Below are 25514 nucleotides of genomic sequence, written 5' to 3'. Positions count from 1 at the left end.
ATTTCCTAAGTTAACCCACTTCTGTTGAGCACTTGGCAACCCCTGATTGTCATTTATTATTCATTTGTTTACATGTGGGGGTTTTTTTCTGTTTATGCCTGCCACACCACACTACAATGAAAGCTCCTTGTTCACTGCTAATCCTCAATGCCTACACAGTGCTGGCACACAGTAGGTGCATACATAACTGCTGAGTGTCTGGTAAGTGGCAATTATATCATACTCAGAGTCTTCCAGAAAAGCATTAGTAAAGAACAGAGCACAGGCAATTGGCCATGCATTTACATAGCCTGCTTTAGCATAAGCCTGTGATACCAGGACAATCCAGGTTATAAATCCTTTTCAGGGCTTTGAAATGCCCTGCACTTCCAGCTATGAACACAAAACCTCTCCAGGCCCACTCACACATTGCTTTTTCTAAAAGATCTCAGCAATGATTTCCTCAAAAGGAAATAATGAAATAAAGTTCTGGCGTAAGTTAATCTTTCCTGTCAGGTTCACAATGTTAAACATACTTTGAAGCCAGCCACAGAAACAAAACCAAACTCCACAAAATTAGGTTGGGCTGGAGGTTACATAAGACAAGCTAAACTCTGGCTTTTTTCCTGTCATCCCTCCCTCCTCCCAGTGAACCCTAACATCTGTCTTTTAAGTGCAATTGGTTGCAGGTGAGAAAAAACGCTTCCCTGCGCACAGCTTCAAAAGAGGCCGAGAGGTTTCCAATCATGTTGCACTTAATACTGTAGCAACCAAGTGAGGAGGACTAGACAACTTTGGGCTGCGCTGTATCTGGAAGCTTCTCTTAAAAATTCTCTCTACAGTTATTTTTAAGTCGGCACTTACTTCAAGGTGTTCAGTTACCAAATACTTTTTTCGGAGTTCTGAGTTTTCCCGTACCCACGATTTCTCACATGTGTGCGAAGCCTACTTATGAGCACCCAGGATGTTCTGAACACAGGTCTTTCAACAGAGGAGGACAAAAGCGCGGGTGCCCGGGGGTGACACATCCAAAGGGGAAAAAAAAATAATCCTTTCTCCTGCAGTCCTCAACCCACTGGGTCACCCCTTCCCCCGAGTGTCCCGCACTTCCCCGTCTCCATTCCGCTCCCCATTCACTGCCCCCTGGATCCGGCTTCCATCCCGCGAAGCCTCCCTCCCGGGGTAGGAAGGGTAAACAATAGAAATGTCACCAGGAAACTCAGGAAGTGGATGAAGTCTCTAATTGCTGCCGTTTAACGATCGCAGATAATGACTATCTTCCAATGTGGTTTTCACCAGCGGAGAGGGAGGCGCGGCGGGCGAGGCTGGCGAGCTCCCCGCCGCCCGGAGGACATCTGCGCGGCAGCGGCCAGGGGCGGAGGGACGCAGGGGGTGCGGCCCGGGCCACCGCGTCCCTGCCCCTCCGGGACGCCCCGGCGCGGACAGCCCAGGGCCCGCCCGCCCGCCCGCCGGGTCACAGACAGTTCACGCCCGCGGCTGCGGCGGCCGCGCGGTCACCATAACAATATGCGGGGCTGCCCGCGGACGCCACCGCGCAGACACTCAGCCCCGGGCAGCGGCCGAGCCGGGGCCCCGGCCCACGGAGAGCGGGGACCCGGGACTCGGGGGCCGGGCCTCCGGGCCTCTCCGTTCCGCCCATCGGGGGTCTCGTGCGACACAGCGAAGAGCCCGAGACCTCGGTGGCCGTTCAGCCCGGCCCCTGCCAACCCCCCGCGGCCCGGCGCGCTCGGGGAAGTCGAGCTCCGGCCCCCGCGGTTTGACCACAGGCTCCGTCCCCTAGCCCCGCGCCCCGCGGAGCGTGGGGTCGCCCCAGTCCCCGCCGCCGCCTCCCGGGGGCGGCCCCGCTCCCCCACTCGCTCTGCCGTCGTCCTCAGTGCGGAGAGCGCATCCCGGCTCCCGCCTCAGCGGCCGCCGTCCCAGCTTCCCGAGCCGCTCCCGCCGTCCCCAGCGCCCGGGAGTCCCCAGAGAGCGCCCCGGAGTCCCCAGAGAGCGCCCCGGGGTCCCCAGAGAGAGCCTCGGGGTCCCCAGAGAGTGCCCGAGCCCCCACACCGGCCCCGCTCGGGGATGCGGGCGCCCGGCGGCCACCCAGCCCGGAGCGCCTGCCAACCGCCCCCGGCGCCCCGAGGTCGGGGATGCCCGAACTCACCCCAGGACCACCAGCTCCCCGTATTTCACCGGCTCCTTGTTGGGGGCGCAGTGCTCCTCCTGGCCGGGGGAAAACATGGAGCCCCGCTCGGCCGCCGCCGCCTCCTCCGCCGCGATCCCCGCCGAGTCCGCGCCGCCGCTACAATCCCATCCCGAGAAGGGGGTGAGCGCGCCGGGGAAGGGCACGGCGGCGAAGGGGGCGCGGGGCGGCCAGTCCCGAGGCTGCTCCGTCGTGGCTGCGCGGCTGCCCCGCCGGGCTCCCGGGAGCTCCGCGAGTCGCGGCCGCCCCGAGCCAGAGACGAGGCAACGAATGGGACCGGGCAGCAGGGGGACCTGCCCGCGCCGAACGCCGCCGCCGAAGCCCCGCGGGAGGGAGGAAGGGAACCAGCGCGGGCGGGAGGGCGGGGGCAGCGGCGGGGGAGGGGCGGGGGCAGGACCGCGGAGCCGCCCCGCCGCGCGGGCAGGTGGGAGCCGCCCCGCCCCCCGCCGGGAACCGGCATCCCCGGCCCGCGCGGCGCCCCCGCCCCCGCCCCCGGCGCGTGGGGCCTCCCGCGCCCACTCCCCGCCTTCCCCCGCCGGGCCCCGCGGCGGCTCGGCCCCCGTGTTATGTAAACATAGAGTAAAAGGGAAAGGAAGTTCTTAAAGGAGCAGTTCTGTTTTTCCCTCCTCGCTGCCCTCCCTAAACTTAAAGGAGTTCTCGGGCCGATTCGGGCGGCGCCGGATGCCGACGGCGGCGGTCAGGCTCCCAGGTAACCGAGTTCCCGGCTGCGGCGTCATAAGGAACTTCCTCTGGGGTGAGGGCGTTTGTTTCCCGGAGTCACGGGGTCCCGGCTCACGTCTGGGGGTGTTGCACACACGCACCCGCGTGCTTCCGCTCCCAGAGCCGAACTCCTCCCGAACTTGAAGATGTCTAAAAAGTGGGGGGGCTGTGCAGTGGGTGCTGCATTAGAGGGGGTTTTGAAGGCGCTTGGAGCACCCCGCCACTGTACAGGATGGAGCTCCCGGGTTCGTCCACAGCAGGTTTCCACATGGTTTTTTTAAAAAAAGTTTGTTGTGTTTTTGTTTTATTTTTAAATCCATGCTCTATCCACTTTTCCCATACTTTCCCTCAATTCCTTAAGAGGAAATTACCTGGGTGAACTTTCTAGTGAATATAAAATGTTTCTTTATTACTCTAGTCAATGCACTATATTTGCTTTTTATACTTTTCTAAATAGTTATTTCTATGGCTTTAAAATAGTTTAGAGTGTCATAGGTGTACTGACTGCTGTTTTCATCATGCAGGATTTTATTGTTACCATTTATTAAGCATTCAAAACATGCTAGAAACTCTACATATTACTGCCAGTCACTGTCTCTCAAGACTATTAAATATTTAAAGAAATAAATACTGCAAAAGCTACCGTATGCATAAACAGTGACTGGTTGGCTATGACCCTAAGAAAGGGCCAGGAAGAAAAGAATTGCATCTATAACCTTCCAGCCCGCATTCCAGCACCCTTTGTCTAACATTCTCTGACAGGTCATTACTGTAGTGACATGATGCTTCAGGAAATTGTACTTCACTTAGTAACTATTGTTTTAAATTGAGGCTTTAGAAATAAATGATTCCAAAGTAACTAAAGCTTCACCAAAGGTGAGCCCAAGACAATACCAAACATAATTTTAAACAACTTATTTCAGCTAAGCATAGAAATTCTATTCTTCAACTAAATATAGCTATTCTGCAAAAGTTCCCTATTCTCTGTATTTTTATACATATGGTTATAGTTTTCATCAACAATCTTTCATAAAAGGGTTGAATTTTTTCCCATGACCAGTGTCTTGGTGTGAATTTCTGGCTGGTTTTCTGCTTGCTTCATGCTGTTTTCATCTATCTACTCTATGCTCCTGCTTACCATATGGATGTGTGGCTAGCAAAGATCTGTCAGAATCATGTCACAATTATGTAGTCCCCGTTATTATAGTACCTGGCTCTGTCATTCTAACTTCTCTAGGCTTGTTCTGTTGCTTCTACTGCTCTCTGGGCTACAATTACTTCCTCCCTCCTCCTCTCTGGGCATGCTGTGCTTTTGTGCATTGCATTACACTGTTTCGGCTCTATTTCCTCCTTGCTGTGCTCTGCATCTGCTCTTAGGAGGATGGAAACAAACATTTATTAACCTCCTACTAAGTTCCAAACACTAGGCTGTGAGTTTCCCATAAGAAGTCCTAGTCTTTAAGGCCCTTTATGCTACTGCCTGCCCATGGCACCCCTGACTTCCAGAGGGGTATCTTTCTTTCTACTTTCCCAGCACATCTTTGAGCACGTTTATAGTGCTTAACTGGATCTGTCTTTATCAGAGTTACTTGCTGAAAGGGTTGCTTGGGATGACTTTTGTATCAGAGGAAGCTTTTTATATTAGGCAGCTCAGAGCTGGCGCACCAGTGTTGTAAATCACTGAGACATGAAAACCTCAGGAATGTGTGCAGGGGCCAGGAATGGAAATGCAAATGGGCTAAGTGAGGACTGCAGCAAATTGGTGAGCCCATGACACCTGAAAGGGGCATATGTCACTCATCTCCAGCTTATTGTTGTCATTTGACAATATCAACTCACCAATGCTAAATTTAATTTTTTAAAAGCCCCAAATCTTTCTTTTTATGACAAATCTCTCAATTTTTAACTGTTGTCAAGTTATTCAAGATTTTTGTTTTGTGATTTGTGTGTGGATATATATATATATATATATATATATATATATATACACACACACACACACACACACACACACACACACACACCATGGCCCACCAAAATCATATATATTTTCTAGATTCAACCCAAATTCCCCAAATTTGCTTTCTCTGATTTCAAGGAAATATATATAAGGGAAGGTAAAAGAACACATCTCATCTGAGATTAAATGGCAGGGCAGGAAGGAGAGCAGAGTGGTGGGACATAAATTTGATTTTCTCAAAGAGTCAGTTTTTGGGTCCTTAGGGATGCCAGCTTATACTTTTCTCGGCCCATCCCTGACTAGAGTTTTTTTTGCTCACAACTTAAGCCAATTATAATATCACCCCATCTTCCTCAGCTAATATTAGGAATCTGATTGTAGCATAAATTTATCTCTTCTTGAATGTAATTGTTTTAGTTAGTAGCTCCAGGCTGGTGGGACAATCTGGCTGTGCCATCTGCCAACCCACTGAAAGCCAGAGTGGGGTTTGGCCGACCTGGCTGCCAGGGCAGACCCTCTTTTTTCCTCCCTGCTTGCCATTCCACTTGTGCCTCCCCTAAACCACTCTCCTGAATCGGATTACCCACCCACGACACCCCAGGGGGAGTTTATGCTGTTCCTTGGACAATAAAAGGGCATATGTTTACTACACAGATAAATAATGTAAGGTTTTCTCTTGATTTCTCTCTCTGTTATGTCTACCCCTTGTAAGAATTAAAAGATTTTGTGAAAGAGTTTATGTTTATCTTATCATACATTAAAAAAAATCAATCAAATACCTTTCAGTAGTATTTTTGGGATGAAGAGTCTAATTTTTGGTCACTCTGCATTCTACCTTAGATGTTTATGTTTGCGAAGACTAAAGAGTAATTTAGTCTTGTAATATATTAAAATAAATATTTTTGGACAAACTGATCATCTTTTTTATGAAACCTAGATCACATTTCATTTTTAAATTATACCTGTTTTTCTTGACTGGGAGAGTAATATGAGCTCTTTGTCAGAAATTTGGAAAATGTGGAGGGGGTGGATTTTTTAAAAATCTTATTTCAGACATCTATAGTCTCATTACCCAGAAACAACCCCCATATAACATTTTTTGTTCTTAATCTTTTTTATGTTTAATTGTTGACATAGTAGTGATAATACTGTCTATAACCACCATTCAGAGTTTCTTTTTCCTTTTTTTATTGCTTAAAGTATTACAAAGAGTATTACATATGTTTCCTTCCCCCCCCCCCCTTGACATTTCCCCGGCCTCCCTTACCCCCCAGTGTCTTGTGCCCATTGGTTATGCTTATATGCATGCATACAAGTCCTTTGGTTGATCTCTTACACTCCTCGCTCCTGCCCCCCAACCCTCCCCAGCCTTCCCACTGTGGTTTGACAGTCTGTTTGATGCATTCACAGTTTCTTATCCTGCATTTTTTCACTTAATATTCTATTCGGAGCAGTTTTCTCTTGTCTCTAAGACTTCATAACATTTTTGTTGTTTCATCATATCTATCACCATTTATTAACTATTCCCCTATGGAATGTCTGGAAGATTTCTAATTTTTGGTCTTATAAATATAAACATATTTACATTTGTTATTACTGCATGAGGACAGATTCCTACAAGTAACGTTATTACATCAAAGGGTATAAACATTTCTAAGACCCTTTGATGCATATTTCCAAAGCATTTTTAAAAACGGCTGTGCCTGCCAATTTATACTGTAACTAGCAGTAAATGGGAGAGCCTGCCTCAGGGAACTATCACCAGCATTTTAAAATCTTTACTAATTTGACAGGTGGTAATTTTTTTATTTGCATTTCTTTGATTGCTATTGTGAGGTGCACTCAGTTTTTTAATTGTAGTAAAAAATACATAACATAAGATCAAACCTCACCAAATTTTTAAGAGTATTGTTAACTCAAGGATAACATTATACAACGGATATCTAGAACTTTTTCATCTTGCGTGACTGAAACTTTATACCCATTGCACAGCAACTCCATTTCTCCCTTTCCCCAGCCCCTAGCAACCAACATTGTACATTCTACTTCCATGAATTTGACTATTTTACATAACTCATATAAGTGGAATCATGCAGTATCTGTCCTTCTGTCTTCTTTAGCAAATTGTCCTCAAGTTCTTCCATATTGTAGCACATGACAAGATTTTATTCTTTTTATGGATGAATAATATTTCATTGCATGTAAATGCCATGTTTTTTTACCCAATCCTATTTTGTTGATTTTTCTAGTCTTTTTCTATTTTCTATATTTCTGCTCTAAGCTTTATTTCTTCCTTCTGCTAACGTTGGGCTTAGTTTGTTCTTATTCTAGTTCCTTGAGGTGCAGAGTTAGGTTATTTGAGATCCTACTTTTTGTTGTTGTTGTTGTTGTTAATCCTCACCCAAGGATATTTTTCCATGGATGTTTAGGGAGAGTGGAAGAGAGAAACATCAATGTGGGAGAAGCACATCCATTGGTTGCCTCTTGCACAAGCCCTGACCAGGGCCAAGGCCAGGGCCGGGGAGGAGCCTGCAACCAAAGTACGTGTCCTTGACCAGAATCAAACCCAGGACCCTTTGATCCGCAGGCCAACACTCTATCCACTGAGCCAAACCAGCTAGAGCTCCTACTTCTTTTTTAATATGGGAATTTATCACTACCAAGTTTCCTCTTAGTTCGGCTTTTTCTGCTTCCCGTAAGGTACATTGTACATATTTTCATTGGTCTCAAGGTATTTTCTAATTTTCTTTTGATTTTTTTCTTTGATCCATTGATTGTTCAAGAGTGTGGGTTTAATTTCTGCATACAGCATTTTTCAAGTTTCTAATTTTCCTTACTATTGATTTCTAGTTTCATTCAATTGTGATCAGAAAAAATACTTGGTATGATTTCAGGCTTCTCCTCTTTGTTAAGACTTGTTTTGCAACCAAACATGTGATCTCTCCTGAAGAATGTTACCTGTGCGCTTGAGGAGGGTGTGTGTTCTGCTGCTATTGGGTGGATGCACTTACTTTTTTAAATAGCCACATGGTTGGGTCGTATTGAACTTGTGGTCAATAAATCTTAGGTTTCTCAGATGAACTGCTTTTAAGTAGGATCCATTTCACCAGGACCTGTACAATTGAATTATTGAATCTAAGTGAAATATTAAATATTTATTCTTGTTACATTTTCAATTTATAAAGTTTGAATAATTCAATGAGCTCTTTTTCTCATTCTTTTAAAGAGGCTTTAGTTATTTTAATAGGTATTAACACAGATGATAAGCAATTCAAATAATACAAAAGGGTGAAAATTCTCTTAATCCACCTTTCATCCTGCAGTTCTCCCTAGTGGAAACCACTGTTATCAATTTCTTGTGAATGTTTCCTGTGCTATTCTCTGTGTATGTTTGTTTGTATAAATAATCTCAAAGAGAAATGCCGCCCGCTATATACACTATCCTATACTTAGCCTTTTTGACTCAATAAGGAGTCCAGGAAAAGACCCTTCAAGAAGCCCTTGAGCAGATGACTGACTGACAGTGTCACCTGTGTGAGATTTGAGTGATTTGACAATATTCCACCCAGCAGGTTTAACAAGTACGAATGCCCTAAGGTAGCAAAGAGCTTGGCATATGTTAGGAACAAAACGAACTTCATGTTGCTGGAGTTTACTGAATGAGCAGGAAAGGGGTATCAGATAAGGTTGGAGAGGTCGGTAGGAGCCACATCATACAGGGCACCAGGTAATGCTGTGAACATTTGATGTTCTTCTCTTTGATAGTGGAAGTCACTGTAGAGTTGGGTATTGTTATTGAAACAATAATAAAATAAAATCTAATAGTAACTTTATCTACATAAGTATCATCCTATCTAATAAAGAGGGACTATGCTAATTGACCCTCAGGCCATCACAAAGATGGTGGTGCCCACAGCCAATAAGGAGAGAATATGCTGAATGGCTGCCCCACCCTAAAGATGGCAGTGCCCACAACCACAAGATGGCTGGCAGGGGAAGGCAGTTGTGGGTGACCAGGCCTGCAGGGGAGGACAGTTGGGGGGGACCAGCCTACAGGGGAGGGCAGTTGGGCGGGATCAGGCCTGCAGGGGAGGGCAGTTAGGGGTGACCAGGCCAGCAGGGGAGGGCAATTAGGGGTGACCGGGCCGACAGGGAAGGGCAGTTGGAGGGGAACAGGCCGGCAGGGGAGGGCAGTTAGGGGCAACTGGGCTGACAGTGGAGGGCAGTTGTGGGGGACTGGGCCAGCAGGGGAGGGCAGTTGGGGGCAATCGGGCTGGCAGGGGAGCAGTTAGATGTTGATCAGGTCAGCAGGGGAGTGGTTAGGGGTGATCAGGCTGGCAGGCAGAAGCAGTTAAGAGCACTCAAGCAGGCAGGGAGGCGAGCAATTGGGAGCCAGCAGTCCCAGATTGTGAGAGGGATGTCCAACTGCCGGTTTAGGCTCGATCCACAGGGACAGTTGGACATCCCCCAAGGGGTCCCAGATTGGAGAGGGTGCAGGCTGGGCTGAGGGACAACCCCCCCCCCCCCCAGTGCACAAATTTCATGCACCAGGCCTCTAGTAGGATCATAAAACCCTTTGCTGAAATCAAGATACACATTTTAGAAGCTACATGGTTAGTAATTTTTTCTTTATTGATTAAGCTATTACATATGTGTTGATTAGTGATTTTTTAATAAAATAATTTATTTTTACATTCTTAGCCCAAGGCCAGAGTCACTGCCAACAGTGAAGAGAACTTGTAGCAATGAGATAGTCCTAGAAGAGGGCCTCCCTACTTTCACTCACCACTGAGATGGGGATTCAAGGAAAGAGGTTAAACAGGCAGGAAAAAGGCATCCTAAAAAGTGGAGAAAAGGCTAGTTTAGGAGACAGAGAGACCTTAGTTCTGCATCCCAATCTCTTTATACCTGCCTCAGTTATTTCATCTGTGAAACTGGAATGATAATATCCTGCCTATATATCCCACAAGGATTTTGAGAAAATTAAACAAGATAATGCATGTGACAGTAACTTGTATACTACGAAGTATTAAAACACGTAAAGTACTATCATTTTTTAATAAAACTACAGAAGTAATATTGTGGGAGGGAGGATGTGCAAATATTAAATAATGAATTAATAAATATGTGTTGAAAGCTCTTGTACTCGTTTTGTGCAGCCCGGTGATAATAAATCAATTTGATAAATATCTATTTAGGACCTATTCTGTTAAGGCACGGTGACAGATAGAGCAAGTGGCACAGCTGCAAGTAAGGCAACAAGAGACCAGGAGTCCCAGAGGCTCCCACTCAGGAGGTAAAAAATCCTGTTGCCAGAATGAGGGACAGTGAGGGAGGGTGTGGGACTCTGGCTGCAGAGTCTGCACAATCTGTAACTTTCCTGCTCGTTGTGAAATGCCCCAGTTGTAGCAACTAGGACCTCAGAACTTAAATAAGAAGTGAACCCAAATGAAAGTGCTTTCTAAACTGTCAGAGGCTACACAATAGCATCATTCTATGAGGGAAGTACTAAAAGATGAGCTGGTATCAGGAAGCTAGGTCTCAGCTTTTGATCTAATGTTTCCTCCATCTCCAAGTTGCTTATGACTGTCCATTCGCCTTAAATGATACTGAATGCACTTGTTTTAGTCTTACTTCTGCATAATCTTTTACATTCTGCCATTGCAACTGCACAGGTGATCGGGTATGTTTTGCTGCAAAACCAGCAGAGTGACCTCATCTCCATTACCACGTGCCAGTTCACACAGGACACTCAAGGGCACGCTGATACACACAGCTCAGCACAGATGGAACTGACCTCCCGGTTAACAGTGAAAGTAGGAACGAACGCCAGATAGGTAGAAGTTATAACTACTCCCCTAAGCGAAATAATAAGACAAAATGGCACTTTTCATTCCTTAGGAAAGACGTTAAACCAAGGTTGCAGCTTTATCGCAGTAATGGGGGAATTAAACACATTAAGCCCACAAAAATCAAAACTGTTAATTCATAAAAGTTCACCTGCCTGTAAATTATATTCCTATTAACCTTTCTTTTGCCTGGTGACTGGTCAATTATATTAGGGGTCGTTCCCCTCTTGTGTTCAGACCTTATGCTATGATTGGCTAAAGTCAACATGACAGAAAGAACTTACAGTTGACCAAAAACAAGCCACAAATACACCAAAGAATCTTAACTGAATGAACCAAATTTATTTCCTCTATGAAATTATAAACATTTTCTCAATGTTAAGCATTTTTAACTGTATTTTCTTCTATGTCCAGACCAGCAGATGCTAAAAACTAGTTTTAAAAAAAAATCTTAAAAATCAAATCACTTGTCCTCTCCCTCCTTCTCTGGGCATTTTAAAATTTATAATCTCTCTGGTATTTATCATAGACTTACCATATGTTACATACCATACATCATATTCAATGTATTCCTTATGGAAGTTTCTTGCATTCCATAATTTTGTAATAAAATCATATGTATATTCAGTTGAAATGTCTATAGCTCCAAGTATATTTTTCATGCGCAATTGGAAATTTTATGAAGCAATTCTTGAGGATAATGATAAAATCACTTACTACTGCAAAAGAAAATACCCCCAAAACTTAGTGGCTTAAAACTTTAAAAAACACCCTTGGTCTGTCAGCTGGGTTAAGGGCAGGGTCATGAAGTTCAAACACAGCTACTATGCAGCAAGCTTTGGAAGAGAGGGGATGTGGGTTGTGAAATACCTCTAAATTGTCAACTACAACTATAATTCCAAGCAAGAGAAAGCAGGGCAATTTGAGTGTAAACAAAATGTTCAAGTAAAGAGGGAGTTATATTTGGTACTGTGTGTGGGATAAAAATGAGGAAGAAGAGCACAGCCAAAGAAGATACATTAACTGAAGTAAGCAAGGAACAGTGAAAGGGACAAGGAGATACAAGGAGATAAGGAAGTTCACCCTAGGTGAGATCACTGGAAGTTTTGAAATATTGGATACATAATTTAAAGTTGAAAAAGAGAAGTCTTGTTGAAGATTTGGAGACAGGAGGAGATGAGGTCAAAAAGGCAGGAGAGAAGCTGACGTTCAATCACTTAGAATAAGTGAATAAGCAGTGAGTGTTTACTCTGTGCCAGACCCTGTGCTGAGCCCCGGGATGCTTTAATGCTGTGCTTCTAGAGCATCTGAAGGGCATGCACTGCCTGGAGTTCGGCCAGTGTCCTCTACTCCTGCATGTTACTGCAGGGAGAATGACAGCGAAGTCAGACAGCTCGGTGGCTGAAGGGGGCGGGGGGAAGGCAGATGAGAGAGCAACATCACATTTAGGGTGAAATTTTACTTTTCATTCTTTAGTTTTCTCCACTTATAATTAAGGATAAAATGTGGGTAATACTTTCCTTCCTTTGCAGAGGCATGGGAAATGTAAAGTTTAGTTTTATTTCAGATTGTTAATAAAAAGCCCAGCCGGTGTGGCTCAAAAGGTCACAGTTCAGTTCTCAATCAGGGCCCATGCCCAGGATGGGGGCTCGATTCCCAAGGTGGAGCATGCAGGAGGCAGCCAATCAGTGATTCTCTCTCATCATTGATGTTTCTAACTCTCACTCCCTCTCCCTTCCTCTCCGATATCAACACAAGTATATTTTAAAAAAAGAAGAAAGAAAGAAAGAACCAGTGTCAAACATAAACTTAGTGGTATGGCCTCCAATAAGTCTCCATGGAGTGAGAGCCTTATACATGGAGTGCCGTAGATAATAATAACAACACTGACTGGATGTTTATTATGTGCCAGACACTATTATACAGGCTTCACACAAAGTCACACATTTAATCCTCACCGTAACCAAATTGGTACATACTGTGTTCATCATCCCCTTTATACAGGTGAGAAGATTGAGGCACAGAGAAGTTAGGTGCCTTGACCAAAGTTACTCAGGTAGTAAGCAGTGGAACTGGTAATTAGACCTAGAATATCTGGTTCCAGAATCCATGCAATATAGTGCCTCTTAATTGTTTTTTAAATGTTTAATTTATACCTATTGGCAATATTGGCTGGCTGTCTTTTTATATGTCTATCATTGTCAGCACTTCTAGCAGGTAGGATGCACTTCCATCTCCCAAAGTGACTAAAACGCACAGGGCCAAAGATACCTATTCTTAATACACTGTGTGTGTGGGAGGGGGGGGGAAGGCGGGGTGCGGGGAGAAGGGGGGGTCAGAACCTGTCCTGGCTGACCCTTCAGTGAGAGCTTAAACATAAAGCTTAAAGCTCAGGCCATCTAAGGGATCTAACACTCTCCCTGAGATGCAAGACAGCCATTTCACTCTTAGCAGATGCAAGGCTCATCTCTGCTTACTGCTCTGCTGCCTCAGTGCCACACACACACACACACACTCCACTTGGTGAGCCAGCCTATTTAGTCTCCTCATTGTTACAGGGGGACTGGCACATCCAGCTCTCCCCTTCCTCCTCCCCGCCCAGATCACTTCTATCCTAGCTACTAAAAGCTTAGTTAACTTCTGTGCCCTTCTGAGACCTCGCTCTTAGGATAGAAGTTCATGGTTTTGCCAAGGAACTGCCTGCTTGTTCAGAAACTGGGAAGGCATCTCACCCCTGGACTGGAGTTGCCAAACTGGGCCACCTTTGTTGGTGGCTGTTTCTACTGTAGCTGAGTCCTCAGCCAGATGCTAACATCAGCATGGGCGAGGGAGAGGTTGAAGCTCATTGCTCTGGGAAAGCAGGCCAAGCCCCAATTTTTTTCAAATTTCCATTTTCAAAGGCTCAGTGTCAGTATTATGAATATCAAAGTATCAAGTTTCACTGTCCCATGTAAGTTGGCAACCCCTTGGCCTTTTTACATGAACCCTGGGTAAGATGGTGTTGAAGGTAGGCCTTCTGAGTTACAAGTAACAGAGAGCCACTCATGATACTTTTAAGAAAAGAGGGGTTTTGCTGTAAGTCTCCACATGGGTTAAAAATGGATCTGGGGCAGATCTAGGGACCAGTGAGCCATCAATCCCTCAGAAGATGCCTGATTTCTAATGTGTTGCTGTGTTTCTCTTTCTCTCTCTAGGCGGGTTTTTTATTTCTCTTTGACTTTTGCAGAACAGATTGAAAATTAAGTTCCTCTGAGTCATAATGGGTCAGCTTCTGCTCCAAATAATACTTCCTGAGTTCCTTCTCTTGGCATTTCTTACTTCACATTTCTGAAAGAGGGAATATACATCTTTTGAACGTCAGGGGTTACAAGTCAGTCTTGGGCTGGGTCATCTCTCTTGTTTCTCTCTCTCTCTCTCTCTCTCTCTCTCTCTCTCTCTCTCTCTCCCTCCCTCCCTCCCTCCCTCCCTCCCTCCCTCCCTCCCCTCTCTTCATCTCTGTCTCTCTCTCAAGTACAGATTGCCTCACTAGAAGCTACTATGGGCTGGTAGATACTATAAACATGTTTAATGTAGATGGGATATTTGAGGCTGAATTGAAACAAGCTCTTGGTAACATGGAATTACATTATAAATCTCCACAATTAAATTAAAGTGACACAATTTTTAAAAGTTTAATGTTCAAATTTACAATCATTTCTAGTCAGCCTTTATTTTAATCTTTAAGATGTAAGATTATCCATATTTTCCAAACTTAATTCTTCAATAAAATCATGTACTATTTTGAAAGAAAGCAGATTTTTAAATGAGTACATTATCAAAGAAAAATTCAATACTACTTACAACCTCTTTCATCCTCTTAAGCTTCAAAAGTACCCCCAGCTTTTTCAATTTTTTCCCTGGAGTTTGAGTTCCACTGTCTCCAACCTTATTTTAATTTAGCCCAAATGATCATTACAAATGAAACTGCCAGAAGCAACAAGAAATGTTTGAAGGACTTATCCTTATTTGGTTTCTAACTTAGGAAGGACCTACAAGGCCAAGGTTCAAAAAAAGTATCCTCTAAAGATAATAATTTGTGGAAGAGAAATACAAATTCAAAGATGAAGATATATTTTAGCAATAAAAGGTGAGGTAGCATTAGTTACAAAGAATGAGAATGAATTTTCATCATTTTAATTTAAAATGTTCTTACCACAATCTAATCAAGAGCATCTCCTTCCAAAGACAGATTTCCATGGTACTTTTTGAAATTTCTTGTTCTGGATACATCCATCATTTCATCTTGCCCACAGCCCCTTTTTTTGGAGAACGTTTCCTGCTAATATCCCTGAAGAGGTAGGACTCATCCCTTGGTAATTGTACCAATAGAGGGCATGTGAGTCAAGTTAGGCCATTCATATTCTCCTAGAAATTTGGGAAATTGAAACATAGAGACTGGATCAATCCACATGTTAGGCTCCAGAGCCCATAGATCATATATAATTAACTGGTAATAGAATTGGCTTTATAGCCAAATTAAAAATGTAGCTAAATGCCAAGTTAAAAGCAGCTGAAATTACGGGGAAGCAGACCCTAAAAGGCCTGTGGAAGAAGCTGGTTTCCCCAGGAAAGATGGAGCCAACCTGCAAGGAGAAGTAAAGAGAATATTCTGAGAAAGATCAAGAGAAATGATCTGCCTGAAGACGAGTTCCCAGAGGTCCCCAGCTGTGTCATTAATCATAGGATTTCTTCAGACTTTTACAATAAATTCCTCTTTATTTCAACTCGCTTGAGTATGTGTGTGTGGGTTTTGTTTTTTTCCTGTAATGAGATTAAGATGATTCTGTTTTTATGTGCATATTTTTAATCTGGGTGAAGACTGAATTTAGGATGCCTTGGGAGACAGAAGAGGATGGCCTCCACTCCTGCCAGTGCCCCCTGAAGAAAATTGAAGGCAAACACCAAAGCATGCATATCTTAAATATTTGCAAAGAACAGCAGTTTCATCCAGAATGGGATTTGATGAGCAACTTCTGTGACTGAGATAGAACTTAGTAGAAACACTTTTCCTAATAAGATGGATGATTCAGTCATTGCAATTGTTCAGCAAATTATACTGAGCATCCACTGTATGTGCTAAGTCCTTGTGAATGGACCTGGAGCCCTTAGGAGATTATAAAGTTTCCAGTGGGACCATGAGTAAATCAGTTACTATATAATGCACCTTAGACCACTGAATGCTAAGGATGAGTTCAAATGGAGAGCACTGGGCTGGGGACTTGGGAGGTTTGGACCACATATAAAAAATTCAGCCCTTTCTTGCTTTAAACAAAGCCCCCTGAGCAAGCTTCTGAGATAATTCCAAACAAGTCCATGAACATCTATTAAAAATGAACTAGTGTTGGGTACTACACATACTCTAAGATGAAAACAGCTTTTTGGACTAGAAAGCAAACAAACAAACAAACAAAAAAAACTCACACATATCCAAATGTTATATCCTGATAAGAAATACCATTTACTCATTAGATCCCTGTTTGTATTGATGCCTGAATGTCGTGTTGATAGATTCTGTAACCGTCTAAGACCATTGTGACTTCTTGATCTCCTGTCATTAGTTTAAATTTGATCCTGTTAGGAACAGATGTGATCCCAAATAATGTCATTATAATTTGATAAGAGCATTGATAATTAAAAACCCTCAACTTGCTTTATGGATAAAGTCCACTAAGTCCTAACCCTGGAAACACAGTGTCAGTCTTTAAGCAATGATATATTTGGTGCCATGTTTGCTGTTGAAGAAAGGGGCAAACCGTATAACTTTCTGAATCCACAGCTCATGAGTAACACATTAGCTGTCAGCACAGGAAGCAAGTCAGAGAGAGCAGTCTGGCCAAGAGCTGAAGCTGTCCGTCACATCGATGGAATACAGAAGAACACACAAATATCCTTGGATTTCTACATCAAATTGCCTCTTTCTTCCTTGACAGCTCAAGAAACCCTCTTAGAATCCGTTAGGGCCCCAGCACAGTTGGCATTGGAGACTTAGAGGGGAAAGCACAAAATAGGAAAGTACTTAGAGAGCATCTTGTCCTCCCTAAGTGCTTCATAATCATAATGTTATGGTTGAGTGCCTATCAAATTATAGCTGAAGATCAAGCAAAACACAGACATTTTCAGAGCAGTTACTGCTCACTTAATGGTCTGGTAGGGCAAAGGATAAATTCTTGAAAATGTCAGGTATTCAATAAGTCATATTCTTAGAGAGAAAGGAAAAAATCCTTCCAGAATCCAGGCTCGTTACCTAAGATAAAAGTCATGGGTCATGTCCAGCAGGAATTTACAAAGAAAACACAAATGTTGCAACATTAGTCCCAAAAGCTCCATAATCAAACCAGGGGATTTTAGCTGTTCGGATTTATTCAGCTACGTTCTGCCAAATGTCATGCTATCAAGAAGGAAAAGACTCCAGCGGGGCCTTTTGGAGACGCCTGGAGCCCAAGGGGTGTGGGCCAGGCACAAGCACTGGGGCATCGCAGGACTCAGCGGGGGAAGGCGGGCTGGGGTCTGCTGCTCCATGAGGGCTCCCAACCAGAAGTCACAGAACGTCCTGCTGCAGAACCTGTGTTGCCGGATTCTGGGCAAGAGCGGAGCTGATGTAGCCCAGCAGTTCCAGGATGGCGACAAGTTATTGGCAGCAACTTTGCCTTAACTGTTAAAAGAGATGAAATTCTAGTAACTAAAAAAAATACAGAACTCACTCGACAAAGAGGCAGATACAGCATTGTTTGCAGAACTCCATAGAAACTTCACTCACAAGGAGTTTTGAAAAATAAAGAGTCATCTCTACCTCTTGCTGAGCCTTAGCGAAGATCCACGCAAGCAGCCAAACAAGGTTTCTAGCTACGCCATGTTTATTTGCTCTCGCATCACCGAGAGATGCCCACTCACCTCCCTGCTCCTATGCCAGGCCTCAGACTCTCCCGTTGAACCACCAGGATCGCAGCCCCGTGTCAGCGCAGGACTCTCTGGCCCCACGGGAAGCAGCGGCACCAGCAGTTCAAGCCCACAGTCTCACCAAGGCCCCGGGAGTAGGAGACTGTTTTCCACAGCAGTTGGGGGTCATGTCTTGCATGGACTTTAACTGCAAGCCAGCCTTCTCTACAACCCGCTTCCTCAAAAGGCATCCCTACCACTGTTTTTCGCAATGTGACAAGGTCAAGGAGACATGTGGAAATTACTGAGGCAGCCCTTGTCAGAGACATTTTGTACGTATTCCAGGGCACAGATGGCAAAATCATCCAGATGAGCAACACTGAGAATTGTTACAAAGTGGAGGGAAAGGCAACCCTAAATACATCTCTGAGGGACATAATAGTCAGACTGGCTGAGTTGGGATAGTTACATAATAAAATCAGAAAATACACAGGCCAGAGGAGTCTAAACTGCTCATTTGGACTTGTAGGTCAGAGCTTTTGTGCTGCTTTGCCTCAGGAACTCAAAGAATATAACCGATTACTCTGTTTTACCTTCCCAGCTACAGTCAGAGGATGATCGGGGTGTGGATTTGGACCTTGAGAGTAGCCCAACACTCCAGTGCCTCCTGGTTTGGACATCCGATCCCAAGATAAGACTGAAGACTCTTGCAGCCCTGATGGACCACTGCCAACAAAGGAAAGGAGGTGAGGTAGCCTCCACCGTCCACACTGCCTGAAAACGGGAGGCCTGTACATGAGGTCCCTGGTGCATCACCTTCTCCGCTTAGTGTTGCATCCTGTCCTGAGCTTCCTTTGCCGTTGGATATAGGACAGGGGACGCGAGGGCATACTGTGAAGTAAGGAAGGCTACTCTACTGTCAGACTCAGATTTAAGAAGCATGGGACTCAATTACTCATTTCAGTAACGCGACCACACTTCGTTTGAATGCCGCACATATCTTGTACAGTGATTCGAAAGCCAGTTATCTCATTTATCGGCAGCGCTGTATTTGGTTAATGGAAAATTGTTATCCCATTTTTCATAGTGGGAAATTCAGCGAGGTCAACTCATCCAAATTGACTAGCAGTAGCAGGTTTATGTCAAAGTTAGGATGAGGACTCCTAAGCCTTAGTCCAGTTTTCCTTGCAGAACAGTATTATATGTTCCCTTGCTTTGCATGATTACATGAAACTAAACTAACTGTGGTGTGAACAATTTTAATGAAATAAGTCACTTTCACTTGTACCCATTGTATAGTTAGTTCTGCTATAATGCAATGTGTGTTCCTAAAAAAAAAGTCACTGTGCTAAAATCTCAGAGTAAAAACCACAGGAATTCTGACAAGTGGAATAAAGGGGGGCATCACACTTGAAACCCTTGCCAGTGATGTGAAATTTAAAAAGTCTAGCAACTTAATAGACGTTGTAGCACAGTTTTAGGCACATAGTAAATTGTTAAGAAATATGTAATTTCTAGAATGAAAATGGCTTTTACCTTAAAAAAGCCTTGATGTTGGCTTGCAGACCTGGGCCAAGGAGGCTTGTCTGAAGCGAAACAGATAGTTGTGGCTGCCAACACACACAACGGATTGAGGTGGCTTGTGAGTTTGAGATGTGTCTGTGTGTGCGATTTGTGGATTCCCATGTGGCTGGATTGCTGTTTTCACCTGGTTTCTTGTGGGTGAAATTGCCCTTAAGCAATCATGAAATCTGTGTTATGCTCGGATAGTTTCCTAATGATCAGTTGTGCCATAACAAGTTGTTTTAAAAACAAGCACGATAGCAGAACCAACTGTATGTGGTATTATTTTGTGGGTGTTTTGGAAACACATACATAGTATTCTATTTGTGCATATGTATTGTGCAAGTCGCTCAGTACCTTCCATAATGGTATTATAGTTGTTCTTTAATACTGAACATTATTTCACTGTATGGACATGTATTTTATTTAGCAACTCTGTTGGTGGAGATCATGTTCTTTGTAGTTTTAAACCTTATGAACATTAAAATGAACACCATTTAAAAGAAGAAGAAGGATGATTTTGAATGGACCCTGACACAAAACCCATCGAGAGTAGGTAGACTGTAGCTATGGAAAGATGAGACAAGCAGGTAAGTTAAATAAATATATAGGCAAATCTGATTTTGAATCCCAGGGCCATCATTTGTCAGCTCTGTGACTTTGGGCAAGTTACTTAACAATTCTGAACCTAAATTCTCTCTTCTGTAAGATGGCTGTAATAGTACCTACCTCATAGGGTTATTATAACATGTGGAGCATAATACTTGGCATGTGGTAGGCAATCAAGAAAGATCAGTCTTACCTGGCTGGTGTGGCTCAGTTGGTTGAGCATCAACCTATGCACCAGGAGGTCACTGGTTCAATTCTCAGTCAGGGCACATGCCTGGGTTGTGGGTTTGATCCCAAGCTGATCAATATTTCTCTCTCACTGATGTTTCTATTTATCTCCCCCTTCCTCAATCACTAAAATCAATGAAAACACATTTAAATTCAAAAATAAAGAAAGAAAGAAAGAACGAAAGAAAGAAAGAGAAAAGATCAGTTCCCATTCCCTAGCATGGCCCAGAAATAATAAATGTCAATTTATAGTTTGCTTTTCATTATACTTTACCTATTTCTCCCATTGGATTGGAGAGACAATATTGTGGAATGGTTAAGCACACAGCAAATGGAGTTGAATCACCAGGGCTCAAAGCCTGTTTTATTGATTTCCAGCTGTGTAACTTCAGGCTTGTTACTTAACCTCTTTGCACCACGGTTTCCACTGAGGATGAACTGAATTAATACAGACACTTGGAACAGTGTCTGGCACATAGTGAACACGATAAGATTTAGTTACTATCATTATTCCTACCGTTGATAACTGTATCCTGGATAAAATATGTACAAATCCCTTCAAGGAACTTATTCCAATTAAGTTTTTCCCTCCCGTTGTCAACTCCTGTCTTGGATAATGTTCTTCTTGAACCACTTCGGTACTTTCTATTTTTATGGCAGATTGTATTTTTCCAAGGACAACTGCAACAATAACTCCCATCTCACATGCTCTTCTGCAAAGTGACCTGTCACTTCTCTACAAATAGGTGGTGTGTCCCGCTCCCCTGGAATCCGGGTGAGTTTTTGACTGCTTTAGCCAATGGAGTGTGGTGGAGCAGAATCAATGCATCTCTTTTGTGCTTTATCCAAGTGATGCTTGGGTCACAACAGGTGATTCAGCTCCTGCCTTGTTTGTGAAACACTTGCACTTGGAGCCGAGACTGCCATGCTATAAGGAAGCCAAACCACACGGAACGGCCACACATAGGTGCTCAGGTCAGCAATACTACAGCTTAACCCTGGTGCCAGATATGCGTGTGAGGCAGCCCCCGTGGGACTGTAGCCCCGGTATTTGAATCACCCGTAGCTTTTAAGCAAGCCTTCCTAGCTGAGGTCTCAGCTATCCTGAAGCAGAATCAATGCATCCCGTTTGTGCTTTATCCAAACTCCTGACCCGTAGAATCCAGGAGCATATTAGAAATGGTGGTTGTTTTAAGCTGCTCTATTTTGAGGTCGTTTGTTATGCACCAACAGTAACTGGGACATTTTCTTTCTAGGAGAAAGTTTCCATTATTTTAAGCTTTCCTGAAGTGAACATGTGAAAAAAATTATTTTCGATGAACAAAAAATATGGCCCTCTTCAAAATAATTCATGGGAGTCACTTGAAAAATAGACATTTTAAATCATATTTTTCCTTTAGGAGTTGATGGGCAGGGCCTGGAACTGGTGTTTATATATTACATGTCAAAAAGGTCTGCATGGTTTTCCTCCTCCAACACGTGCACAATTATTTTTCTAGAACCAGAGTTCCCAAGAATAACGTCTTTTTTTTTTCTTTTTTCTTTTTTTTTTTTTGTAACTGGAACAACAAAAGTCTCTCTGGTGTTTTCTAACTCTGAAGTAGAAATCATTTAGAAATGGTCAAACAGCTGTATTCAATTATCACTGGGCATTTAAAACAGCTAGTGGTCTCAGGTTCAGAATTATTCACCGCCTCTTGTTAAAATGGTGAAAGGGTCTCTATCAACTAGCATGCATACCGCCTTTGAATCCCTGGGAGCCAGCTGTGCCGCTCTAAGCGCCGCATCACTGGGGAGAGGCCAGGCCTGCATTTAAAAAGTTGGAATACTTGTAACGAGGTGGAGACACAAGACACCCGAAGATCGGGTTTGCACTCTGTTAAATAAGGACAAGGAATCCCACTTCTGAAAGGAGGCCTTCCTGAGAACAACCAGCTGCCCTGTTGTGTTTTGTTGTTTTTTCCAGGCTTCCCTGATTTCCAACCAGAAGTTTTAGTACTGGCTGACCTGAAACTCGGCCACTCCTTCTTCCAGCACCTTCTTGCAGAGGCCCCATTCCGTCCCGTCCGTGCTTGAGAACGGCTGTGTGCCACCAGCCGAGGACACAGAGGCCCGGTGCTGAGCAGGCAGGACCGTATCCGCCACGAGGTCTGAAAATATGCTGGGCTCACTCGTTAGGTCTCTGAGTCCTTGTTCCTCGTAAGAAGCTTCTTTTTTGTTGGCTCCCTCCCCAGTTCCTTCTACTGTGCGAACTGCTTGCCCCAGTACCACCCCTCCCCATCCCCGGGCAGCTGTGATTTCTAGGAAGAGCTTTGTAGTTGAGACACCTGGATTTGATTTCTGGATCCTCTACCTACTAGCTGTGCGACTTGGGCAAGTTTCTTAAATTCTCTGGTCCTTAGTTTCTGAACCTTAAGAGCAGAGACAGGAATATACCTAACTTGCAAGAGTCTCATGAGAATGAAAGAAATAATGCATTATAACCACTTAGAACAGTGGTCAGCAAACTCATTAGTCAACAGAGCCACCTATCAACAGTACAACGATTTAAATTTCTTTAAACTTAAACTATATAGGTAGGTACACTGTTATTAACTTAATTAGGGTACTCCTAAGGCGTAGGAAGAGCCACACTCAAGGAGCCAAAGAGCCGCATGTGGCTCGCGACCACGGACTTAGAAGAGTGCTTACCCTGTAACTGCCTATTAGCTATTACTAAGAATAAAGGAATGTATGCAACAGATATTAGCAAGGAAGAGCTTTAGAGTCCAGATCCTTCTTCTTAAGATGCCCTTTAGAATTCAAAGTTATTCCAGGAGTGGGAGGAATAGGCAAAATTGTTGAAGTCAATACAAAATGCCCCCAGAGATCACCCTCAGCCCGACTGATGGACTTTGCCAAGATCAGGCCCCTAAGGAGGCCAGGCCTTGCTGGTTTAACAAGTGGTGTGTGTTAGTACAGACCCGGCAGGATTAGACACAGGGAGGCTGACAGAGAGCATCCCCTTCCAGGCTCCAGACTCCAGGTCCACCCTGGGTTTCTCACAGTGAGAACATACATTCCCACCTGCCGCAGGGGCTGGCTACTCAACTCAAATGTACACTAGTTCCTTAGGGAGACAGTGTATTCACTTCAGGCTTATGTAACAGGTCAGACCTAAGATCCAGGTGACATAAGCGTGCCGAAGCAGCACTGACTGAAGTGGTTTTCTGTGCCACACACAGCAGCAAGCTCCGGGGCTCTGGGAATGAACATAAGGAAAGTGATCTTTGTCTTGAACTTCCCGTTCCCCTTTTCTCCCCTGCATCCCTCTCTCAATGCCAGGACAGGGTGACCCAGCCTCTACCAGGATCCCTGATGCACCACCGGTGGTACCCCTCCCTCATCTTCCCTCCTGAAAAATATCTGGGGCTCCAAGACAGCTCCCCCTCAGTTCTCAGTGCAGCAACTCTCTCATTATTCTTCACACACATTTGTTACCTGGTTAGGCTAATTCACAGTAAGTTGTGAATGACTGACAAGTCTTGGGATTTGCACAGTGGGTTGAATAGTGACTCCCAAAAGATATGTCCAAATCCTAACCCCTAGTAGCTATGCATGTGACCTTATTTGGATAAAGGGTCTCTGCAGATGTGAGGAAGTAAGTGATCTTAAGATGGATTAACTGAGTGGGCCCTAAATTGAACCCTAAGTGTCCTTATAAGAAAGGAAGAAGCCAGGGAGAAAGACATGTGAAGACAGAGACAGAGATTAGAACAAAGCAGCCACAAGCTAAAAAATGCCTGGAGCCCCCAGAAGCTGGGCCAGGCAGGAAGGATCCACTCCCCCCCACCCCCACCCCTACCTAACCTCCCCCCCACCCCCAACACCCTGAGAACCTTTGGCAGGACCCTGGCCTGCTGTCATCTAGATTTTGGACTTCCTGCCTCCAAAACTGAGAGAGAATCAACTTCTGCTGTTTGAAGCCACCCAGTTTGTGTTAATTTCTTACAGCAGCTCCAGGGGATGAGTACGGGCAGCAACCCAGGCCCCACAGCCCCAGGGCCTGCTGAGCACCTGAAGTTGAGAAAACTTTAGTAATGACCCCTGCCCCAAAGCTAGGACTCAGACAGTTCTGGGCCCTTCCGTTCTGCCAGTCCCCTAAAGGACTGATTGCTGTTGGTTTGAGTTTTAAAGAGCCCATGGTTCCAAATGCATATTTGACTGGTACAAACTGTTCCCTAGTTCCTTCTACACCCCCATTCTGCACTTCATCTGCAGTGCTCGAGCCCCTTAGGTCCCTGTTTTCACACCATGATTGACTCAGAGAGATGAGGGGAGGAGGCAAGGCTGCCTGCAGTACTATTAGATAGGAAATCCCGATTTTTTGCAGTTTTTTTTTTAAATTTCTCTTTCCATGCTCCTTTGTCCAGACTCAACCGATACCACAACCTAGCCCTTCTCTAGATTGTGAATGGACACTTTAGCAGTGCTATTAATTCCATCCTTGTCATCTGTGTTTCAGCATATTCTTTAATTGAATGATATTACCAAATTTGGTTCACAGTTCCCCATCCTCTAATTTTCAATAGCAATTATGCTTTCAGTTATACATTTCAGTGTGTTTCAGAAATGTTTTCTTTCTGGTGGGTTTACTGGGATCCTCCTTAAATTTCCCATAGCAATCAGCAGCTGACATCAGCTCACACCCCCATCACTTCCAGAGGATGCAGGCAGCTTGGATATCAGCAGCAATCTACCCGTCACTCTTGCCTTCATTCTCATCCACCCCTCAGAAGCGGCTCAAACATTCCAGCATCTTTATGAGGCAGGGAGGTGCTGCTGGCATATATTTATCGAGTGGTTTCCCCCGTATATAGTTCTGTAGTCCAGTTGCTATAGAAATAAGCCAGAAAAATCTAACTCTGGATTCTTATGTTTCACATATTCAAATTTAGATGAAATGTGACGTGGCTACAAAAAAAAAAAAAATGCTATCTTCCACAAGATTGAAGTGTAAACCTGCAGTTTCATTGGCTCTAAAACCATCATGCAAAGACAGATGAAATAATCTGTCTGTTCGATGTTATTTTCTCTAGACCTGAGGGAGGGAGCTCCATTGGCAGTGAAAACTTAGTCTTGGGTATTCTAACTGCCCGGAAACATCATGGAATGGGGAGAAATACAGAAGAAAGAGGATTATAATAGAGTGGTATGGCATACTTTCCTAGTGCTTGCGATGACAAACTACTTTTGGTTTTTCTACTATTATATCACAGATATAGAATTCACTTGGAGACTAGCCAAGACTTATTGCTAGGCCTACGGGGCAGTACTAATAAGGCTGTAGTCCAAAATATGTACTAAGATTCAAAAAAGAAAAAGAAGGAACCAAACCCAGCACTGAGCATTGAGAAATAGGCAGAATGCTCTATGTGTGATTGCCCTTCTTTTGAGCCAAGCTTTCTTATTTTTTCCTGAAAAGAAATTGAAAATCAATCTGGTA

At 44.2% G+C, this 25514-nt stretch overlaps 1 protein-coding gene and 1 pseudogene across 3 annotated transcripts in view; one reads left to right on the top strand and one right to left on the bottom strand.

The window, feature by feature from the left end:
- PELI2 (pellino E3 ubiquitin protein ligase family member 2) overlaps positions 1-2535 on the bottom strand; it is a 184660-nt gene extending 182125 nt beyond the window's left edge. Inside the window, exon 1 of one of the 3 annotated variants that reach the window (XM_036308267.1) lies at positions 2147-2535. In XM_036308267.1, coding sequence (XP_036164160.1) covers positions 2147-2223 — 77 coding nt within the window. In that variant the 5' untranslated portion in view covers positions 2224-2535. The remainder of the gene's footprint in view (positions 1-2146) is intronic. The other 2 variants (XM_036308275.1, XM_036308258.1) reach the window with 2 other exon arrangements.
- A 14735-nt stretch (positions 2536-17270) lies between these two features.
- Positions 17271-25001, top strand: LOC118655820 (annotated as a pseudogene).
- The last annotated feature ends 513 nt before the right edge of the window (positions 25002-25514 follow it).

The sequence above is a fragment of the Myotis myotis genome, unplaced genomic scaffold, assembly GCF_014108235.1.
Source record: "Myotis myotis isolate mMyoMyo1 unplaced genomic scaffold, mMyoMyo1.p scaffold_m19_p_1, whole genome shotgun sequence".
In the NCBI taxonomy this organism is placed as follows: Eukaryota; Metazoa; Chordata; class Mammalia; order Chiroptera; family Vespertilionidae; genus Myotis; species Myotis myotis.
This window is presented reverse-complemented; position numbering and strand designations above follow the sequence as displayed.